This window comes from Taudactylus pleione, unplaced genomic scaffold, assembly GCF_031769625.1.
Source record: "Taudactylus pleione unplaced genomic scaffold, aTauple2 ptg000760l, whole genome shotgun sequence".
Lineage (NCBI taxonomy): Eukaryota > Metazoa > Chordata > Amphibia > Anura > Myobatrachidae > Taudactylus > Taudactylus pleione.
The window spans coordinates 10,539,810-10,562,792 of record NW_028285162.1 but is presented as its reverse complement, the minus strand read 5'-3'; the positions used below and the strand labels follow the sequence as shown (position 1 = coordinate 10,562,792).

Sequence of the window (22,983 nt, the reverse complement as noted above, 5' to 3'; positions counted from 1 at the left end):
AATAGGGTCAATGCCAGCACTGTGCATACTTCTGGACTGGGAGGCCTACGACTTGCAAGCTGTACCCACCTTCCGTGCTAGTCAAGAGTGGTGGGGCATACTCAATGTTGCTAAGCCGCACATAGGGTCCGGTGACCCTGCTGCCAGGGACCCGGACACTGGCCTCAGTAAGCCATGGCGAGTCCTCCCCAGCGCAGGCAAACTACAGCAGCTTGCAATCTGCCCTTGAAGTCCTCAGAGGATCTTCCGTGGAATAGTAAATTTAAAAAAAAAAAAAAAGACTGGAGACAATCCAAAGTGTATCCGCCTCCTTTGGGCACATTTTCTGAGTCAGGTGGGGTATAGTGGGGGAGGAGCCAGCTACACTTCTAAAGAATTATAAAGTGCCAGGGCTCCACTCTACACCAGTGTAATCTCTCCAGTGTTTCAAGGAGAAACATATTCTATATGTCTGTATGGATAACACATCTCCCAAATGAAAAGTCACAAGTAGATAGAATATCCAGCCTGCAGCTTACAGTGTTCTGCTGCCTGGAAGAAGTCTGCTTTACTGACTTATTGGCCAATTACTACTTGTATATTTAAACTATATATCTAAACTGCTGACATGAAAAGTTATGTTTACACTAAACACTTCTTCTTGAGGCAAACAATGAGATCTTTCATCAGAACATTTCTGCAGCAGAGTAACTAACTTTTCCTCAACCTCTAGGGTAAGCGTAGGCAACTTTTTTCTCTTCAGGTGCCAGACGTTCAGCGTTACAAGTATAATAAAAAAAGAAGGAAAAAAAAACCCACGAAGTTTACTGAAGGTAGTACTGAAGGTAGTAAATGCTGCAATATCACAAACCTAATAAAAACAACTATACACAGGTAAACCCGACACCACAAACATGGTACACATGGATCGATATACAGAGGGAGTGGAGTTTAACACATTAAATGTAATTTTACTTACTGAATTCCAAAGGGATGTATCCTGCTTGATTGTCTCATCGGACAGTTACTCAGATATGGTGATTAATAGTGATGCAAAAAGATGGCTCCTTATCTGAATTGATTTATGGTCAGAACTAATCTCTATGTACAACACACATATACCAATCTTTATCTTTTCCGTGCATTGTTTGCCAGCTGCCTACTTGCCTTACCACCTCCAAGTTTCACTTGTATCATATTTTCTCTTTATCTAACCCCTCTTATGTCATTCTGTTTAATTCTTTAAAGTCTATCCTGCAAGACTGCTCCCTTGCCAAATGTTTTCCACTATTCGCCCTCTCCCTCCCTTCTACAAAAGTACCAGAGATCTGTCTTTTGCTTTATGTCTGCCTCAAATGTTTCTCCTGTAAGAAAATATGTAGGGGACTCCTGAGTGTACCTCAGCGCCAGTACCTATGCTTACTGTTGCATGGGCAGTCTCTCTTTTCCAATTTATTCTCTCTTTATTAACATTTATAAAGAGCATACATATTACACCATTATTCACACCAGTCCCTTGCCCCAGTGTTTTCTAAAAGGACCTTGTTGGTAGATCCAATATTGAACCGACAATATGGTGCCGTGGGCAGTAAATGGTAAGGTTTTAGTGGGAGCAAATACTCTAGGACCATGTCTAGTAATATGATTTCTCTGAAATTAGTGGCAACATCTACAATATTAAATATATTAAAAATAAGCCCCAAAATGCAGGCAGCAGTTTGCACCAATGCTTAATTCAGGATGAGGATGTAAACTGTGTGCGTTGCGTTTAACAACTTGCCATTTGCGGTCTCATTGTTAGCAAATACCACAGGCTGTGTGTTCCCTGCCATGGCCGCAAACGACACAAAGTGTAAAAATGGCCCTTGGGCAGTTGTCAGAATAAAATCTTCCAGCAGCTGCCAATGGTAGAGGGACCTCCACTCCTCTCTGCCTCCTTGCAACCTCTCCCAGTGTCCGCAGAGGAATTAGTTTTGGACTGAATCGCTACTCAGCAGTTCACTTCTGAAACCATGTAATTATTAATGTATGCTTATTATTTTATACTGTCATTTATTGCTGTTGAATACATGTATTGTACTTCATACATTTATTTGCTGTAGGTACCATTTCCTCTATTTTGTGTTTCATATTTTTTGGGGGTATTGATGGACCCCTGGGCTACCAGCTACTCTGCTCTGGGTAAAGCTATCTGGTGGGCATCCTATATTTTGCTAAAAGTGTTTACGATGGGCTGCTACTTGAAGGGAGAGCAGGGACAATGAGTACCCACCTTTAAAAAAATAAAAAGGAGTAGGAAGCATAATAGTCTTTGATGTTCATGTGAAAATCAAATGACCTACAGTACTTACCAGTTATATTAGTAGCCATCTCCTCAGCAGTCTGGCAAAGTCGTAGTCCTTGCTTTAGGGACCCATCTATATCTATATAATGACGGCGTTTGAGATAGCAAGTTACAGCCAGCTGAATCTGCTCTGCCCGTACTCGCTTCATATTCTAAATAAAGATATATAAAACATACAATTAAATAGGCAAGCCACAAAACAGCCAAAATCTAAATTTTACAGATTAGAGCTTTTCGAAACTAGAACCCATTAAAAGGAGAGCAAAAATATTTGTACTCGGGGAGAATGTGAGAAAATCCTCTGTGATTCTTTTATGTTTTTCAGAACTACAGTGTCCCCCTACGTTAATATTTTTCGGACGATGCACCTACCACAATTCCCCTACCGCCAGCACTGTGACGCGCCCGAAAGACGTCAGATGCATTGACGCTTCATAGAGATACCTCATTGCTGCGCGACATATCGTCCGCGTCACCGTGTCAGACTGGAGCACAGAGAACAAAGCCCTCCCCCAGTTTAGAATGATGGGCGCGGTTGCTGGCGGGAAATGTACTGAACAGTTGTTGGCGGCTGTGCAGAGTAAAGAGATTGGACTTCCTGCGCCCACTGTGCATTTTGCAACCACATTTTTGTTACTGGTCCTTAGTCAGCAAGCAAGTGGAGCAGTATCTGAGCAGTGACGTTTATCTGTGTTCTGCCAGCAAGTGGGGCAGTTTGGACGGTTGTGGATAGATCCCCTTCAGTAGATGTACCCTGATATCAGTTACTATCCATGTGGATGTAGAGTACGAATTGGAACGTGCACTTCCGCCCTCACTCCACTTTCAGTTATATCTATTGAAAGGGACAAGGTTAAGTCTAAAGTGAACTTGGTTGAGGGACTTCTGACATCACAACCACATGACCCTCATGACGGTAGGGGGAGGAGCAATTGCTGATTGGTACCCAAAGTTTACATTTGTGGGCTTGCTTTGCCTGCCGCTCTTTGGGCTTGGTGGCTTGCTTTGCTCGCCAAGGGTTACTATTTCCACTCTGTCCTCGTAGATTGTAAAACTGCAAGCATACCTGCCTTGCCCCTCCCCCTGATTTCACAGGTCCTTCTACCCACTCGGATCTATCATCAGTGCTATAAACCGTATCTGGGCAGGCTGTCTCCAGAAACAGTTCAGTCTCCACTTGTTTGGTGGTGTGGACTGTGTGCGTCCACTCTGTACTTTCAGCATCCGAGCGTTGATACTTGGCCTTCTGTGTGGCCAGCAAGTATGGCAGTATCTAGGCAGTATCTAGGCCTCTCAGTGATCGCGCTTGAGCAAAAAAAAATTTGGGTACCAGGGACCCCTCACTTTAAAAAAATGGGGTCCTATGCCACAGTTTCTGGATCCCATCACATATCCTGGCGAATGAGCGTGCTGGGGTCAGATAGCAGCTTGGGCTATTGCTGGGGTTACGGAGTATTTGGGGTAGAGCTGAGGTTAGATGCAGGGAGAAGTTGGGGTAGAGCTGGGGTTGGAAGGGGGAAAGTGCAGACAGCAGTTTGGACAGTGGTGGGGGAGCAAGGAGGTGGTTAAAGGCAAGTAGTACTGGGGGGTAGGGAGGGGGTAAGGGTAGATAGCAGCTGGAGCAGTACTAGGGGAAAGGAGTGGTTAGTGGAAGGCAGTGCTAGGGAAGGTGGTAAGGGTAGATAGCAGCTACGACAGTACTGGGGAGCAAGGAGGGGTTGGGGCAGTACTGGGGTTAGGAAGGTTGTCAGGATAGAAGCTGGGGCAGTACTGAGGGTAGAGAGGGGGTCATGGGTAGATAGCAGTTGGGGCAGTGATTAACACCTTATTCCTGCTGGGTCACTGTTGTATGTTTTTATATTGAGCTGTAACCTTAGTGTGTCCCTCAGCAGTCAGATGTAGACCTCCTGTTTCGGGCAGTTTTCCCCTCCCTGGCCTCCTGTGTTGACAGCCACAAGTGGACTTCAAGTTACAAATGATATCCCCTCACTTGTATGTTCCTGTTAGCTTGCTTACCTCTTGAGTGATTTCCTTTGGACTGTGTGGCAGGATGTCATGCTGGTAATTCTGTGGCCCGGGATTCAGCACTTGATGGGAGTAGAGGCGCTAATGTCGACAGCCAGAAGCTTGAAGCTGCTGAGTAATACTGGAGGCAGAGTGAGCTGGCCAGTGGGACACTGAGTAATGTCACCTGCGCCACCCCAGAGCACTTCTGCCGGAGGCGGGGGGCAGCGCAAGTCAAGTTCCTCGTGGTGGACCCAAGCGCTGCTGCCAGCTGCTGGGGGGCAGTGCGTCAAGTGCCCCATGTCGGCCACAGTGGTACAACCCTGCGTTACCGTACACCGCAGGGCGGATTACGGCAGCGGGTCACACAGGCTGAGGGTCCCCTGGAGAAAGCTAGCGTGCCCTGCAATCAGATTCACAACCAGCAGCAGCTGCCGGGGTTAGGAGGCAGTGGGGGAGGTGGTCGGCAGGGCTCTAGCTGTGACAGGACAAGGAGACGCTGGGGACTCCTGTGATTTGTTGGGGATACGCTTAGGGCTGTTATTGGCTGCTGCGGCGCACACAGGTCAGTGACTCGCAGCACGTCCTGCGGGACTCGCACATTTTTTTAAAACTGAGTCCCGCACTGCCTGTAGAGTGTAAAAACGCGCTATAGCGCGTATTTTGCGAACACTACATCTATTTAAAATATTTGTTTCCAAACCGCAAGTGTGCTGTACTGGGCTGCTCCTAAAAATATATATATATATATATTTGTGTCCAATCAAGTGTGCAGTATCTGAACTAAGAAGGGCCATCAATGCGTTAACCTCAATGGTGTGTAAGAATCGGCAGGAAACAATCAATGGTTTTGCCCAACAATTCTCAGCTCTGCTCTATGATACCCTTTCCACAGTGCCATCAAATAACCTGGTTTACTGCACATGAACGAACAGCAACGCGGGTTACTGTGCAGTGAGAAAGAGGCCAGTTGAAATAAACCCGACATTTCAACTCTGGCAGTGAGCAGGGTTGAACACAAGTTCAACACGGCTCGCGGTGAGGTGTGAACTGGTAATCTGAGTCCCGTTCACTGCATAGGGAGGGCCAGTGCTTGGAGATGAATCATCTCCAAGCACCAGCTCACCACGTGATGGCCGGCATTAGTGCCGTGTCAGGCCGCCAGTCTGAAAGGGGTCTCGGGTCACACCCGGGATCGACATATGTACAAATCCCGGGTGCAACCCGCCATTAGCGAACTGAAAGGGGTATGAGTCACTGGGCAGCGGACCTATCGGAATTGGCAGTTCCGGGATGGAGCTATGCTTTGTTTCCTGGTGCTGGGGAGGAAAAAAAAACATTGCGGGGTCTAACAATGGCAGAGAACCATTGAAACTCATCCATCAAAGGCAAAACCATTGGTGGTTGGTAATCATCCCTAATCTGAGCTGCGGAGAGCAGCCCAGATTAGGCATGATTACCAACCACCAATGGTTTTGCCATTGTTGATGGAGTTTCAATGGTTCTCTGCCATTGATATATATTTACGTCCAACCCACGAGTGTGCAGTATCTGGTCTACTCGTAAAAAATGATTTGTGTCCAAACCACAATTTTGCAGTACAGTGTTCTCACGTCGATTTTGAAACCCGACATTGTGATGCTGCTGAAAGTCATGCACTCATGTTTCAGATAGAAATGTCAGTGTAGAACAATTTATTGGTTGTGTCACAGTGCCAGGCATCGTCAGACTGGAGGCCAGGGCAGATACCTCTCCCAAAAGGGCGCTGTTGCAGCTGGAAGGGAACAGTAGGCGATGTACAGGGAAGGTAGTTGACTGCCAGCGCTCACTCTCTGCATGTTAGCAGCCACATTTAGTTACTGGTCCTGTGTAGCCAGCAAGTTGGTCTGTATGTGGTGGAGAAGGGGAGGGGGGTTGTTTACCCTTGATGGTATGCATCCACTGTTGGTGGTGGGGATTCAAGGGTCACATAGGGGGCAGGGATATGCTCCGTGTCTTGGCGCCAGTGAGAGAGAAAATCATTGCAAAGCTCTTTGCCAACCATGGTAGAGAACTATTGGATCTCCACCATCAGTGGCAAAACCATCGGCCAACAGAGGTAAACCATCGATGGTCAATAACGATTTCTACTATAATGGCAGGACTAGCTATCTGTGTCCAGCCAGCAAGTGGGTCTCTATCTGGGCTGGTTATCTGTGTCCAGCCATGGCAGCCACTCTACAATTATATTTGTGTCCAATCATCAAGAGTACAGCAACTGAGCTGTGCTTAAATATATATATTTGTGTACACAGAAAGTTTGTATAACCAGCACTTTCTGTCCAGCAACAAGGGTCCAACCCTAGGGTCCACCACCCCTCGAACATAGAACAAAACCAACAATGGGAAGGCCACCAAGCGCTGTTATTAAAGGTAGATTTTATACAGTGCATGCAAAAGAGAAAAAAAATCCAAAAATAATATAACTTTGTGTGACTTCACAACACATCTTATTTTTTTATATATTTTATATATTTTTTTTACATATAAAAGCTCACCTTAAACAGGTTAGTAAACACCTTAAACAGGTTAGTAAAGGATCTTCACATTGGCATCAACCTTCTTTACAAATGTATACGTTCAGGTAGGTTATGGCACATTTCTTTTTCCAATCATCTGCTTAGTTTCCGAATAACAGACTACATATAGTAAATATCTTCAAAGTTCATAGAAAATGGCTCCTCATAGTGTAAAAATTTTTTGGTTGTTGGTGTGAACAGTCATCGGTATACAGTGAATAGAGTGAACTGCCTACGTCCACTCTGCGTATCAGCGGCTACATGTTTGTTACTAGTGCTTCTGTAACCAGCAAATGGGCAGTATTTTTAGTTTTGTTGGTGTCTGGCCGGAGTCGGGTCACCATTACGCAGAAGGCTGCTTAGGCAGCCCTTAAGCTATTATTTTTATGTTTTGATTTCTTTTATCTTTTCTTCATAGAGCACGCAGCAGCAGACTGTCCGAGGGACGTCTGTGCTGCCGCTCCGTCACCCCTCTGGGCCGCGAAGCCAGTACCGATCTGTGAATCTTAGCGGTCATTCAGGGGGTCAACGCTAGTCAGGGCCCCCGGAGACGATCCAGATGACAACCGGACAGGTAAGGCGGGTTGCCTCTTGCGGTGACCCGCGTGTTAAGGCAGTCGATACCTCTGGTCTCAGGCGATGTATTGGAGGTGGCTGAGTGTGGACGCAGGCACCAGCCATCGCGATCCACTAGACCACCATGGACATTTTGGTGTGGGAAACCAGCGTCCCAAGGGTTAATAATCGGCCAGGGAAGACTGCTTGCCTATTTAAGCGGCTCCTCAGCTCAGGGCGCCTTTCCTCTGAGGTCTGGCTTCTCTGAGCTGTTCTCCGGCCTCCTCTGAGGTCTCTAGTGGCTATTTTCTTCATGGTGCAGCCGCAGCTCCCCCATTACAGAGGGTCTCATTCAGACCCGCTCGCGAGTGCTGAGCACTCGCAAGCGGGTCGATGTTTCCCATATGCGCATGCACACGACGGAGGCGCCTCCGTCGTGCGCATGCGTGAGACCCGAATAATGACGGGGTAGCCGTTATGGGTCTCGCACCAAAGGGGGCGTGCTGTCGATGGTGATTGACAGCACGCCCCCTTTGGTGGGCGTGCCGGGGGCGTGGCTGCCCAGCCGGAGGCGTTCCCATGGGAACGCCTACCGTCTGGGGCCGGCCCCACTGACATCACTAGTGATGTCAGTGGGAGTGATTTTGGCTCTGATAGAGCCAAAATCACTCCAGGGCTTCCAGCAGACGAGACCCTACTACAAGGGTCTCGTCACAAGACCGATGGTCTTGACCATCGCGACCATCATCATGGACGCTTGCATAAGCTGTGGGTGGTTACCCACAGCTATGCGAGCGTCCAAGAGGCCACCTCGCAAAAAAAAAAAAAAACACGCCCTGATTCAGAGCGGGCGCTCGTTCACAGCGTCCGGCTCTGAATCAGGCCCAGAGTGTGGTCCAGTCCCCCTACATACCTCTCCCCAGGGTCAATGTATGTAGCACTATTTCCTACCAGACACTGAGTCTGTGTAGTTGAGTGTAGTGCCAATTTGCAGTCATTCCTGTATTGTATGTGACTTCTGCTAGCGCTGCCTGTCTTTGTCTCTTTTTTTCTATTGTCAGCATATGGCTATACTCTCTCAATTTCATGCCCTAGTACAGATGTTGTTAGGGTGGTTCATAAATAACCTCATACATATAAACAATATTTGTGAGGTCGGTCACATACTGTTGTGTGCTGCACTGTGCCATATTTAGGCAGCAGGTCCCTGCAGCTTACCCAAGCATAAGACAGGACCAGTATATTTCTTCCCTTCTAATATCTGTACATGCTCGGGGTTGCTTTGTACCCAGTGCCATATTGTGTGTTCTCTTTGCAGAGATATCCGACAAGGGTAATGAACACATTTCTGCACCCATTCTGCAATGCAGATTTCAGTGAGGAGGATTTGGTTCGGGATGGGTTATGTGTGAGGTAATCCACCGGGTACCTCAAACGCCCCGACATCGGTACAGGAGCCCCCTTGGGCTTTCTTTTCACCGATGCTAGCCTCCATTGCAGGCAATCTGGCAGTCCCAGCTGCTTTTCCTCCTATGGGGCTACCACAGCAGCCTGTAATTCCCTCACAGGGACTATCGCTAATTATGCAGAGCCCTCCTGTGTCACAACAGGCTGTTAGTCCCATCCGGGATTACCACAGGGTATACCTCCACCATGGGTGGATGTTTTATCTACTTCAGTGCAGAATCTGGCAGCTTTCTCTACGGCCATTCAGACCATGTTGCAAAGTGAGAGACCTGTACGGCCAGCTAAGTGTCCTGTGGTGTCATCTCAATCCACTCAGCTATCGGAGTCTGAGATGTCATCTGATGACGGAGAAGTAGCTGACACCTCTAACCCAGACTCCCCTTTGCAAGAGGCGGAGACTAAGTCAAGGATTAATATTCCTGCCTTGGTGCGTGTGGTCAGATCCGTATTGGTTATAGAGGATGACGAGCCAACTCCTAATCCAAACACCCTCTGTTTAAACATAAAGGTGACTTCGGCAGTATTCCCTCTGTAAGATCAGCTAGTTGATAACATGGCTGCTGCCAAACGTTTGGCCTCCTGAGGCTCATTGTAAAAAGTGGGAATCACCCCTTGTAGTGGATTCCAATGTTAGAAGATTCATTAGAAGTGCAACGTTACCTATGCCTTCCATTTCTTCCTTGAAAGATCCTACAGATAGGAAAGTGGAAACTTGCCTGAAATCAATATACTATTTCAGGAGCTGTTGCCCGCCCATGGCTATCTCCTGGGTATCTAAGGCTATAGAGTGTTGGGCCGATGCACTTGAGGACTCCTTCCCCTCGGAAGCTCCAGAGAATCAGATGTCGCTGGTTGGCCACATCCGGGATACAGCTACATATATCTGTGAGGCCGCTATAGATGCTAGTCTACTGACCTCCAGGGTCTCATCCACGGCCGTGTCTGCTCGCCGTTCCCTGTGGCTGCGCTCTTGGAGCGTGGATGCCGATTCTAAGAAAGGCCTGGAGGCCTTACCCTATAATGGGGAGATTTTTGTTTGGTCCAGACCTGGACAAGATTGTTTGCAAAATCAAAATCTGAACTCCATCATACTGGCTATGGAACCTGGGGATTTTATGGTGTTAGTAGAATATAACAGACAGTGCTGCAATCAACAAGATTATCCACACAATAGAGTCAATTTGGAATATACATATTTATTAATACAGTTTTAATAAAAAAATATATAGTAAAAATGGGCAGTATAAAAAAAAGAGAAAACAGAAAAAACAATAAAAATGTATTTATTTTATACATATAGAGCAGATATATATATATATATATATTTATATATATATTCATTCGCTTAATCCAAATGACAATGAGTTTAGACTTTGAGTGTTAAAATGAAACACTATTAATATACCACCATCAATTAGTGGTTAGTTGCTTCCACATATGCAAAGACCATGCATTTACAAGCAGGTAAATATATTTCAAATAGTCAGCTTTTGCTGCTCATGCTTAATTGCAGAGCTGCTGGAAATTCAAAAACAATAATAGTGCTGATAACTATCCTCTCTTCTATTAATCCACTTATTCAGTGGATAAATATCCAAACACTGAAATGTTTTAGCACATTGAATAATATCTCAGTCCTTTTAGAATTTTATGAGAAATACACAGTCCAATGCTTAGATGGTCGGCACACTGCGGTGTAGATCTCAATAACTCAGTCCTCTTAGTGGTTTTTCAAGAAAACATATATCCATGTGATAATACTTCATCGGGAGCTTAGCAGAGGAATTTGTGCAATAGCATCAGCGCATTCAATAATATCTCAGTTATTTTAGTCTTTCTGGAGAAATAAACAATCCAACACTTGGATAGTTAGCACACTGTGGTGCAAATCTTAATAGTTCAATCCTCTTAGTAGTTTTTATAAACACACAGCCATGTGAAAATACTCACTGGGAGCTTGGCAGAGGAGTTTGTATTGATCCTTTCCAGCCTCAGTGCGCTTGGAGCTGGATGGTCCTTGCTGCATGCAGCATAAAGCATAGATAAACACACTGGTGTGTAATCTGTAACACGTTTCCCCGCCTCTCTTAGAGTCTCAGCGGCTTCCTCAGAATACTCCCCACACTCTGGGCCTGGGGCTTTTAAACCACCTTAATTGCTTCCTAATTACGAAATTTGATCCTGCTGTGTTTCTCCTAAGCGATCAATGGTTATACTGCCGCTACTTCCGGTTTATGCGTTCCAGCTAACGACATATGCGTTCCAGCGGCCATTTTGGATGACTATTTACTTTAATTATGTGTTATAAATGGTTTTTCCTGCATTCCAGCATCCATTTGCATGCCATATCTATGGGACTTAACCCATTCTCGTTCTCTCACACATTTACCTAGTTTTTTATACATTTAAACGACTATTTTTATATCTCTAATTCTTTTCATCGCCATTCTATTTACATCTTAGCAGACTTATCCCTATTATAATTATTAATTGATATGTCCATTTAGAATATTGCATATCCCACATATACACATCACAATATCAGAGAGTCACAATAAACATATACATAGATAATAGAAAGAAAAAATTATAAGACAAAAAGTAATATTTAAATATAAATGTAAATTTGCATAAGATTCTCAGAAAACATCTCCAACACAAAAGATATACTTAATTCCCATTCTCATCCCTTTACACATTATTTAATTTGATAGAGTCGTTTAGACCTCCTGGACACAGTGTTTTCAAACTATAAATCCAGAAGGCCTACCTCCTGCAGAGCATGTTATATCTATCTCCTCCCCTTTTTGTGATTTTAACCTGTTCTATTGCTTTGATCTTGATATTAGCTACATTTCCCTTTTGGCAATCAGTTATGTGTCTATACAAGAAATTCATTCTGAAGTTCATAAGCACATTCCTCTTATGTTCCATAAATCTAATGTGTAATGGTCTGGTGGATTTTATGGTATCACTGGATATTCCGGAAGCATACCTACATGTCCCTATAATGCCTTCTCATCAGCGTTATCTCCGGTTTGCTATACTACAGCAATACTTCCAGTTCAGGCCGCTACACTTTGGCCTATCCACAGCTCCAAGGGTGTTTACCAAAGCTATGGCCATCATGGTGGCCCATCTGCGAAATCAGGGTATCCGGCTACTACCATACTTGGACGACCTCCTTCTGTTGGCAGGTTCTCCAGAAGTGCATCGCCATCACCTGCAACTGACAATTGCCTTTCTACAGGCGCATGGGTGGTTAATCAATTAGAAGTCCCTGAATCCCTCTCAGAGGATGATTCATCTGGGGGCCCTCCTGGATTATCAACAGCAGATAAATTATCTGACTTCAGAAAAGATCTCCACATTACAACTATGGATATGCAGATGCCTCCACAGTCGCTGGGTGTCAATACACTTGGCGATGCAGTTTCTGGGATCCATGGTGTCCACCTTTGGCATGATGGAATATGCTCAATTTCTTTCCAGGCCTCTGCAGGCGCTGATCCTCTCCAGATGGAATGGATTGCCCCATCAGATCATAGCTCAGACAATAGTGCTCTCCCTGGAGTTGCGTCTGTCTCTGTCTTGGTGGCCACTGACATCTCATCTAACCAAGGTTCGCCGCTTTTGGATTCCTAACAACAGACACCAGTCTTCAGGGCTGGGGCGCAGTGATTGGTCCACACTCTTTTCAGGGCTGTTTGACAGCAGTCGAAGCAACACTTCCAATCAACATATTGGAACTTCGGGCCATGTACAGGGCCCTTAAGATGGCCAAACACATTCTTCTCAAAAAACCAGTGCAGGTTCAGTCTGACAACGCCACCAAGGAGGCACTAGAAGTCGAACAACAATGACAGAAGTGTCATGCATTCTAACATGGGCAGAGTGTCACCTTCCGGCCATTTCAGCAGTATTCATTCCAGGGGTTCTCAATTGGGAAGCAGACTTCCTCAGCCGTCACAACGTGCATCCAGGGGAATGGTCTCTTCACCAAGAGGTATTTCAACTCCTAGTGAACAAAAGGGGCCTCCCAGAGGTGTGCCCCATGGCCTCCCGACACAATCACAAATTACCAGGTCATGGGTCCAGAACAAGAGATACCGAGGCAGTGAAGTGGACCTTCCAGTTTGCTTACCTGTTTCCTCCAGTCTCCCTTCTTCCTCGAGTTCTTCGGAAGTTCAAACAAGATGGAGGTACTGTCCTGCTGGTGGCTCCGGCCTGGCCCAGGCGTTATTGGTACTCAGCTCTTCAGAGTCTCTCCATCGACACTCCTTTACTATTGCCTCAATGTCCGGACCTGTTGTCTCAGGGTCTTTGGCTTTACCAGGACCTGGACCGTCTGTCTTTGATGGCGTGGCTCTTGAGACATCCCTCCTAAGGTCCAAAGGATTCTCTTGCTCTGTCGTCAACATGATGCTTAGAGCACGTAAGCTGGCTTCTGCTAGGATCTACCACAGTGTGGCATACATATTTCCAGTGGTGTCGTCCTAGGAAATATGACCCCCAGGTGTTTCGGATCTCCAGCATCCTGGCCTTCCTTCTAGCTGGATTGGACCTCTGACTCCACCTGGCCTCGCTTAAAGTGTATATCTCTGCACTGTCATTATGGTTCCAACGAAAAATTGCTCCGCTATCGGACATCTGCACCTTTCTCCAGGGTGTCCTCCTTATTCAACCTCCCTTTGTCCCCACAGTGACTCTTTGGGATTTGGCAGTAGTTCTTCAGGCCCTCCAGGGTCCTCCATTGAACCACTAGACTCGATAGACCTTAAGTGGTTAACAGCTAAGACTCTTCTGACAATTGCATCTGCCAGGAGAGTGTCAGAGTTGGGGGCGCTCTCCTGTCGCTCCCCCTTTCTGATATTTCACCAGGACAGGGCTGTACTTCGTACTCGCCCTGACTTCCTTCCTAAAATTGTTTCTAGTTTCCACATTAATGAGGAAATTATAGTCAGGGTATAGGGAGAGTGGACCCAGTGCATCCTGGGAGCTGAAAGCTTTAACTGCATGGTGCCTGGATTCAGGGCTCGATTCAGACCCACTCGCTAGATGCGTTCGCACGCAGCCAGTGTATGCAATACCACAGCAAGGCAGGCGATTGCACGCCCACTATGTATTGACTTGTGATCGCGCTGTGTAGACAGATGCCCACCAGTCTGTCTTAAGGCACCCACTTATTAACTTCATCTCCAGGAAGTGTATGCAAGCATCGGTAACATCGGGTACCTTCGGAAGCGAACGCAGTGCTTATGGTTGACCATACCCTACCACAAGCACTGCGAGTGCTTCAGTGTAAATTTCAACCAAGTGACGTGTACTATGATGCTCCGTCTTAATTATGCACACCTCTGAAACGGAGTTAAGATGCTCAGACATGCCTGCATTCACACCTTCACTCCCCCGTTTTCATCGACCAACCCCTGTCACCACCCACAAAGGGCTTGACCTGTCACTCGTTCAGCTGTGCTGTCTATGTTCGCGCACTGTGATGTGTGCACATGCGCACAAAGCAAACATCGGCAGTCTGCGTGTGAACGCTTCCTAGCGAGCGGACCTGAAATGGGCCCGATGGGTTCCATCACCTATACCCTAAGGTCTCCCTGTGGACCCTATGGATTTCGACGAAAGAGAGTTAACAAAGGTAAGTTCTTACCATAACTCTCATTTTTGGTAGTCAGCCAGAATTCAGGGCAATATTTGGGCTACTCTTTAAAAATATATTGGTGTACAATCAGAAAATCTGCAGTATGTGGGTCACTGTTAAAATAATGTATTTGTGTCCAAACAGCAATTTTGAAAAAACCCCTGAGAGAGGGTAGAAACTAGTCAAGGTTTTACAGTGGACTGCTCTCATACTTTTTGCATATCTGCATACCTCCTAATAACGGGACATTACTTCTGTGGCTATTAGTGGCATCCCAGAATTTGGAGAACCATCAGGGGCAGAGCCGTCTTTTTATCAGTGGAGAAGCGACACACCACATGGAGTTGCAGCATACAGGTATCCATTTTCTTCACTTAAAACCAATCATACTGCTTTCAGCCACTACACACAGTAGACTGGACATTGCTATATTCACCTTTATTACCTGGCTGCGAGACGCTAATCCAAGGACACTCACATTTTATTTCCCTGGCATGGTTCGGTGCCGCTGGAGCAGTGCCACCATGAGACGCCAAAAAAGTGGATCTATTGTGAGCAACTTAACACATAAGCTGGAGCTCTGTGATCCAGAACGTGACACAGGACGTGTTGTTTGGAGGCACATTTATACTGTGTATTAATGCTTAATGTATGTATATGTTTTTAGTTTGAACTGCAGTTCTCTTATACATGTTTAACCAATATATGTTTAATACATTTTTATAATTATACAGTCTTGGGTATTTTGTATTGGAACTGGCGCAGACACCTCTTTTACACCAAACAGCAAGTGTCCAGTATCTTGCCCACTCATTAGAAATGAATGTGTTTCAAAAACGGCAAATGTGCAGTTTCTGAGACGCTCTTACAAATATATATTTTAGTATTGAAACAGCAAGTGTGCAGTATCTGGGCCGCTCTGCCAAACAGCAAGTGTGCAGTACAGTGTTCTCACCACGTTGCTTTTGCTGAGCAGTCTGTCCAGTAAAATTCCTCTGCTGCCCAGCACTGTGACACAGCCGACAGACACGCTGCACTGACTATTAATATAGAAACCTCAGCATAGTGTGACTCATTGGCCACGGCACTTGCTCCGTGAAAGTTCCGGGCAATGTCAGACTGGTGGGCATTCAGATCCCTCCCCCAGCATTTCAGCAGCCACATAGTTGTTACTGGTCCTTCTGTTTAGCCAGCAAATGGGGCAGTACCTGAGCAGTGTTTAGCCAACAAGTGGGGCAGTATCTGCACAGGCTATCTGTCTCTACCCAGCAAATGGGGCAGTAACTAGGCTGGCTCTGTAATGTAAATTCATCAAGCCAGCAAGTAGGGAAGATATATGGCACACTTTTTAAAATTATATTTGTAGAAAAAAGCAAGTACAAAGTCACAAACTGCACTTGGGACCTGGGTTAAAGTCAATCAGGTATATCTATATCAGACTGCACGTGCTGTAAATATAGTAAATCAAAAAAATAGAATTGATGGTAAATGGATCAGAATCCGGTATCTTCACGTGGAGTTCTGGCTGGTATAGTGGACGCAGTACTTTGTGCTCTTCTTTCTTTTTCTTTAGTAAGGATCTTGTCATGCATAAAAAGGGAAAGACCCATTAGTGTTATATGTTATAAATTACTATTGTAAAACTATAATAACATTATACCATTAATAACACACAAAAACAGCATATACTGTAAAAACAGGTTGATGGAACTAAGAAAGTATGACCTGGGATAAAGCTGCAAGGTCCAGAATCTCGCAGCCCAGATGACAGGCTTCTCTCTGTTGATACAAGCTGAGGATTGCAGAAAAGGCTCACACTTCCTTCAACGCATTTCAACTTTGTCTTTCTTCATCCTCCATAGGGGACACAGGCTAAATGCAGGGTATAGGTTGGTGGAAAGGAGTCTGGGCACCACACGGTTAACTTCATCAGGCTCCTTCCCCCCATATCCCAGCGACGGGCCACCTCAGTTTTTTGTGTTGCTGCTTGTGATGAGGTACACAGTGGCTATACTAACAGCTTCCTATGTAGGTGGGCCGGGGGGGTGGTTTCCAAAATGGAGGCTTTCCTTTAGGAACGCCGACCGTTTTGTGGGTGGCCGCACTGACATCATTAGTGATGTCAGTGGGGAGTTTCCTGCTCTTTCAGAGCAGGAAGCTCCCTGGGGCTTACGAGTGCCGAGACCCAATCTTAGGGTCTGGTCATAAGCCCCGATGGTCGCGATGGTTTTCACCATCGCGACGATCAACCTGGTCGGTCGTTAAGCTGTGGGTGGTTAAGCTGTGGGTCGGTCGTTAAGGAGGCGGTTGTTCAGGATGCAAGCAGCTGCCCTGATTCAGTGTGACCGCTTGCAACTAACGACCACCTCTGAATGAGGTCCATAGTGCTCTATATCCTATTATTCCTTTGTTTTTGTATAGTTGATTTCGAGCCGATTGTAATCATATTACATACAGTATGCATTGTTTGTCACTGTTTGCTAGCTGCTGTATTGACCATCTCTTATTTCTATCTGTCAATTATAACTTTCACTGTTTTTTATCTCCTTCCTCTTGGGGTGGAGGTTTTTCTCTGAGTACTTCCCATTTATTAAGATTTTGTGAAGGATGTCACATAACATTGCAATTATTACCTTTATTGAACATGTCAAAATATAAAGGGAACAGGAGGGGGAGCCCTCTGTGCTGGTTTCATGTAAATTATGTATGGCTTATTTGTTCCCTCAGGACATTAAGGATGATCTGTGTGTTGTCTGTTATAAAGAGCCACCTCATCAGTCCAGTTCAGCTGCCACTGGACAAGAGGCATCTTGGGTATCCTTTTGTGGATCATGTGGCTGCTCCCACTATGCCTCCTTGGATAGGGTGTCCACAGCATGCCAAGTTTGCACCTCCTATGCATCTTTCCTGGAAGGATGTTTATGGCCATTCTAGTCAGAGTATAGCTCCATCTAATGTTGATAGCAGACCGGTAGTTACTAAGGCACTTATGCGCAAGTTATCATTTTATCAGTGCTCAACATATGGATTCAGACCCATCTTCAGAAGAATCAGATGATGCGCAAGGTTCCTCTCCAGGGTCTAGCTCGGAGGAGGAGGACCATCTGTCCACAGTGGATGTTCCTTCTTTGGTGAAATCAGCTCATATTAAGAAGGCTGCAATGTTTTAATCACCACTGGAAAGTGGTCAAATAGGAGTTTCCTGTATCTGAACAGCTCACTGAGCTTATGGATGAGGCATGGGGTAATCCTGACAAATGTTTTTATGTGAATAAGAAAATAACATTGTTGTATCCTTTCCCGGCTTCTGTATGTACTAAGCAGGAGGTACCTCCTACTGCGGATTCCCATGTAGCGCATTTAATCAGAAATGCTACATTGCCTATTCCATCAGCATCTTCCCTGAAGGATTCCATGGATAGAAAAATGTAAGAATGTCTTAAAATAATAATTTCATCATCTGGAGGTAGTACTCGTCCAGATATGGCTGGAGCTGGTGTAGCCAAAGCTGTTGAAGAATGGATGGGAGCATTGGAAGATTCTCTACCAAATGCTACCAGAGAACAGATGATGTATATCTCCCACATATGAAAAGCAGCTTCCTATCTGGGAGGAGCTGCTGGAATTTTAGCTTCTAAAGCATCAGCAGCTTCAACAGTGGCACAAAGGGCCCTTTGGTTAAGATCCTGAAAAGCTGATACAAGATCAAAGAAGGCACTGGAAGTTTTACCTTTCTATAGAAAAATACTTTTTGGAGCAATGTTGGATAAAATAATAGCTACTCTGGCGGCTTTAAAGCTACGGTGATTATAAAGTATAGGCAGGTTTCTTTTCGGTCATCGGGGATGAGCTATGGGGACAGCCTTCCTCTAAGATGTCTAGTTTTCGCAAAATGTCAAGGTGACAAATTAAGAGGTCTGGCCAAGATGTCCAGCTTTGGAACTGGATGAAAAATCCCCGGTCTGATGGGGTGGGCCTCCTCCTGGGGGATCCCCAGGGGGTGGGAGGCTGAATGCTTCCATCACATGTGGTCAAGGCTTTGGCCCTTCAGGAAGCCATTCACTCCCTGCTGCAGGCGGGGGTTTTAGTCCTGGTTCCTATGTCACAACAGGGTAGGGGGTATTATTCCAATCTATTTCTGGTTCAGAAACCAAATGGGGCTTATCGCCCTATACTAAACCTAAAAACCCTCAACAGGTTTCTCCATATACCCAAGTTTCGTATGGATACTCTCCGATCAATTATTAATGCAGCGGGGGGATTACATGGTTTCTCTGGACATTCATGATGCATATCTGCATGTTCCCATTATACCATCCCACCAGCAATTGTTATGGTTTGCAGTCTTTCAGCAACATTACTAATTTCAGGCTCTACCCTTTGGCCTATCTATGGCTCCCCGGGTATTTATCAAAATAATAGCAGTCATGACGGCCTATCTTAGGCATCAGGGACTCAGAATTCTGCCATATCTGGATGACCTTCTGATATTGGCACAGACTCAGGTTGTTTTATAAAACGCTCTTCAATTGACCATAGCCTGCTTACAAAAGCACGGCAGGATCATCAATTGGGAGAAATCATCACTTTCTTCAACTGAGCAGATGGTACATTTGGGAGCTCTTCAGGATTCTCGGGCACAAACGGTGTTTCTGCCAGAGAACAAGATTGTGACCCTATCATTGCTAATATGCAAGCGAAAGGTATCCAGTCTGTTAGCAATGCAGGTCCTGGGATCAATGGTAACCATCTTCGACATGGTGGGGTATGCCCAGTTCCATTCCAGGCCTCTGAAAAAATTGATTCTCTCCAAGTGGAACGGACAGTATCATCCAATAATGTCCCAGTGGACCTTCTTTTTCCAGAGGTTCGTCACTCCCTCCTGTGGTGGCTGAGAAAGGATCATCTGAACAAAGGGCGCCCATTCTGGATTCCAAATTGGGTGTTTCTCACTACAGACGCCAGTCTTCGTGGATGGGGAGCAGTGATAGGTCATGACACCTTTCAGGAAACTAATCTGCCAATAAACATTCTGGAACTGCAAGCAGTATACAAAGCACTTATCATGGCACAGGACCTGCTCCACGGCAAGCCAGTCCAGATCCAGTCCAACAATGCGACGACAGTGTCCTAACTCAATCATCAGGGAGGCACAGGAAGTTACGCAGCCATGAAAGAAGTGAAAATGGTTCTGTTTTTTACCGGGAGTACTCAATTGGGAACCAGACTTTTCTTAAGTTGCCAGGACATACACACTGGAGAGTGGTCTCTCCATCCGGGAGTGTTACAGCTTGCGTTAACAAATGGGGTCTACCAAAAATAGTTTTAATGGCGTCACGTCACAACCACAAGGTCCCCAGGTACGGGTCCAGTTCCATAGGCCCATCAGCAGCCTTTGTGGACACACTGACAGTAAGATGGTACTTCAAGCTGGTATATCTATTTCCTCTAATCTCCCTCCTCCCAAGAGTTCTTAGGAAATTCAAGCAGGAAGGCAGAACAGTAATACAGGTGGTTCCGGCTTGGCTCAGACGTCATTGGTTCACCGACATACAAAATCTGTCAATAGACCGTATCCTCTTCCTCTATGGCATGACCTGCTAATGCAGGGTCCCTGCCAGCATCCGGCCTTACCTTGTCTGGCTTTGATGGCGTGGCTCTTGAATCTCCCATCCTAAGAGTGAAAGGTCTTTCCAGTTCTGTAATTCAAACGATGCTTAGGGCACGGAAGCCTGCCTCTGCCCATATCTATTACTGAGTTTGGCATTCTTTTGGTCAAAGGTGTTCCCATAGGAAGTATGATCCTAAGGTGTTTAGGATTTCCAGGGTACTGGCTTTTCTCCAGGTGGGCTTAGACCATGGTGTCTGCCTGGCCACTTTGAGAGCAGGTTTCTGCACCTCAGTCTGGTTCCAATGGAAGATTGCCTTATTACCAGATGTTACAATATGTTTCCAAAGAGTTATGTGAGTTTAGCCTCCTTTTGTTCCACCGATAGCACCGTGGGATTTGTCCTTGGTTCTTGAAAGGCTACAAGCTCCCCAATTTGAACGTGTGGACTCTGTAGATTTGAAATGGTTGACAGCAAAGACACTCTCTGAGTCTCTGATTTGGCACCAGGATAAAGCTGTTCTTCGTACAAGGGAGGGTTACCTTCCTAATGGTAGTGTCTCGTTTTCATGTGAATGAAGAAATTGTAGTTCCAGCTTTTCAGGATCCAGAACATTCTGTAGGCAAAGCCTCCCTGAATGTAGTTTGGGCTCTCCATGTTTATGTGGAGCGTGCAAACTCTGTTAAAAAAATCAAATGCTCTTCTTGTATTATATGGTTTTCACAAATGTGGATGGGCAGCTAATAAGCAGACTCTGGTGAGATGGCTCACATGACTATCTAGTGTACACACAGGCTGATCTCCCTGTCTCAATCATGGTGACAGCACATTCTACTCAGTCTGAAGGCCCATTGTGGGCATTTAGTTGTGATGCCCCTGCTGAACAATTGTGCAAGGCTGCCACGTGGTCTTCTGTCCACACTTTTCTTAGGTTCTATGCTTTTGATACTTTTGCCTTTCAGGATGCTTCCTTTGACGAGTTCTCCTTTCTGCTCAGGAGCATCCCCCACCCTAGGGGAACTGCTTTAGGACATCCCTATGCTATCCCTGTGGATCCCTATGGACCCTGAAGAAGAAAATTAGAGTTAAGGTAGACTTACCTAGATAACTTCTTTGAGGTCCATAGGATCCACAGGGCACCTACCCTGACGCACCTGGCTGCATGGGTAGTTTATTCTTTCGGTCACAGATTCCCTCATCTTGTGTAAGAGTGTTTCTGGTGTATGATTGCTCTTCTTTCTCCTCTTTCCTTCACCTGCCATGAGGCTTGTTAACTAAACTGAAGGCCTGTGACTAGGGGTGGGTATATATTGAGGAGGACCCCAGGCATCCTGGGAGCTGAAGCTTTAACTGTTTGCTGCCTGGATCTCTCCAACCATAATATCCCCTTGTGGACCCTATGGACCTGGAAGAAAATTAGTTATCTAGGTAAGTCTACCATAATAATTTTAGCAAAGTTCAGTCTCTGTATAGCCCCACTTATTTGTTATCTGTGCTGCATTTACATTCTCTGCTATATCCTATTTTTGCACACTCAGTTCTTGCTTTGGTGTGTGGGGTTCTGGGATTCTGTACTATGTCTTCCATGGTAAAGCTCCCAAAGAGGTGGGTGCTTCTAAGCTAAGTAATTGTAAAGCTTGTGCTGCTGTGGTTTCTACACAGGTTCTGGACCATGATGGCCTTTGTGTTTGCTGTTTTACTACACAGCAGGGGGCCCTCTCAACTGTGACTGCTAGCCATAAATCTGCTTGGATTTCCTCACTGTCACAGATAATGCTACAAGTAGTGGATAGACTTGCAGCTCCTGCGGTAGCCCCCGTGGTGGCTGTCCCTTCAGGTGTGGCCCAGGGTTCTAATGTAATGCCATCCCAGTTTCCTTGATTAAAGCAGTTAAATCTGCTTTACTAATCAAGGATGCAGAACAAGCACCTGTATCCAATGCTCCAGTATTCAAACAGCAAAGGAAGGTAGTGTCAGAATTTCCTTCATCAGCGCAGCTTGAGAATCTTTTGGTGGAAGCTTGGATGCTAATAAGCGTTTCCCAGTTTCCAAGCGTATTACTACTTTTTAACCTCTAGTCCGGCTGCCTATCAGACTAGATGGAAAATTCTTCCCCGGTTGATGCACATGTTGCCCGCTTGATTAAGAATACTACTCTTCCTCTTCCTAATTCAGCATTACAGGATGCGACGAATAGAAATTTAGAGAATTATTAGTTAGAGAATTATCTCAGGTCTATTTATTCCAATGCGGGCACGGTAGCTCGCCCAGCCCTTTTGCCTGGGTTGCTAAGGCCATCGGTAGCTGGGTTGATGCCTTAGAGGCCTTTGTGTATAGCCCCCAAACATAGAATATCCTATATCTGATTTAGATCATGCTAGGTCTAAATTAATTTTGTATAGTAATTTGTTTATATGTAATAATGTGTTTCATTAATTCTTCTTCATGAATGTATTACAAGTAGTTATGTTATCCCTTTCTTCCCTTCCCCCCCTTTTTTTTCCTTATCTTTCTCTCTCTCTTATATGTATATTTAATTATTTATTAAATCATGTTTTTACCCATAGTATTAGTATATGTGTTTATATTCCCGTTAGTTATTGATTTCGTATATATTTTTATTTTATTTGGACATATGAAATTTGGATATATATTAGAACGCTGATATTATTATTTTTGTTTATCTATATTAACCTGCTGAAATCCAAGAGTTAATTGGAGATATCTGTGTATATAACACACAGAGCTAATTATATGCGGTCCGACTGTGTATTGTTGTTAGAGTGAAAGACATCTATAAAGATGTGTGAAAAT

General features: G+C 45.3%; 1 protein-coding gene across 2 annotated transcripts in view; it reads right to left on the bottom strand.

Annotated features, from left to right (window-relative positions):
• The window catches only part of TAF5L (TATA-box binding protein associated factor 5 like), a 128,403-nt gene extending 125,466 nt beyond the window's left edge, over positions 1-2,937 (bottom strand). Inside the window, exons 1-2 of one of the 2 annotated variants that reach the window (XM_088457398.1) lie at positions 2,696-2,937; positions 2,331-2,475 (exon numbers count right to left, since the gene is read on the bottom strand). In XM_088457398.1, coding sequence (XP_088313524.1) covers positions 2,331-2,472 — 142 coding nt within the window. In that variant the 5' untranslated portion in view covers positions 2,473-2,475; positions 2,696-2,937. Of the gene's footprint in view, positions 1-2,330; positions 2,476-2,600; positions 2,663-2,695 lie in introns of those variants that run through there. The other variant, XM_088457399.1, reaches the window with a different exon arrangement.
• Between the last annotated feature and the right edge of the window lie 20,046 nt (positions 2,938-22,983).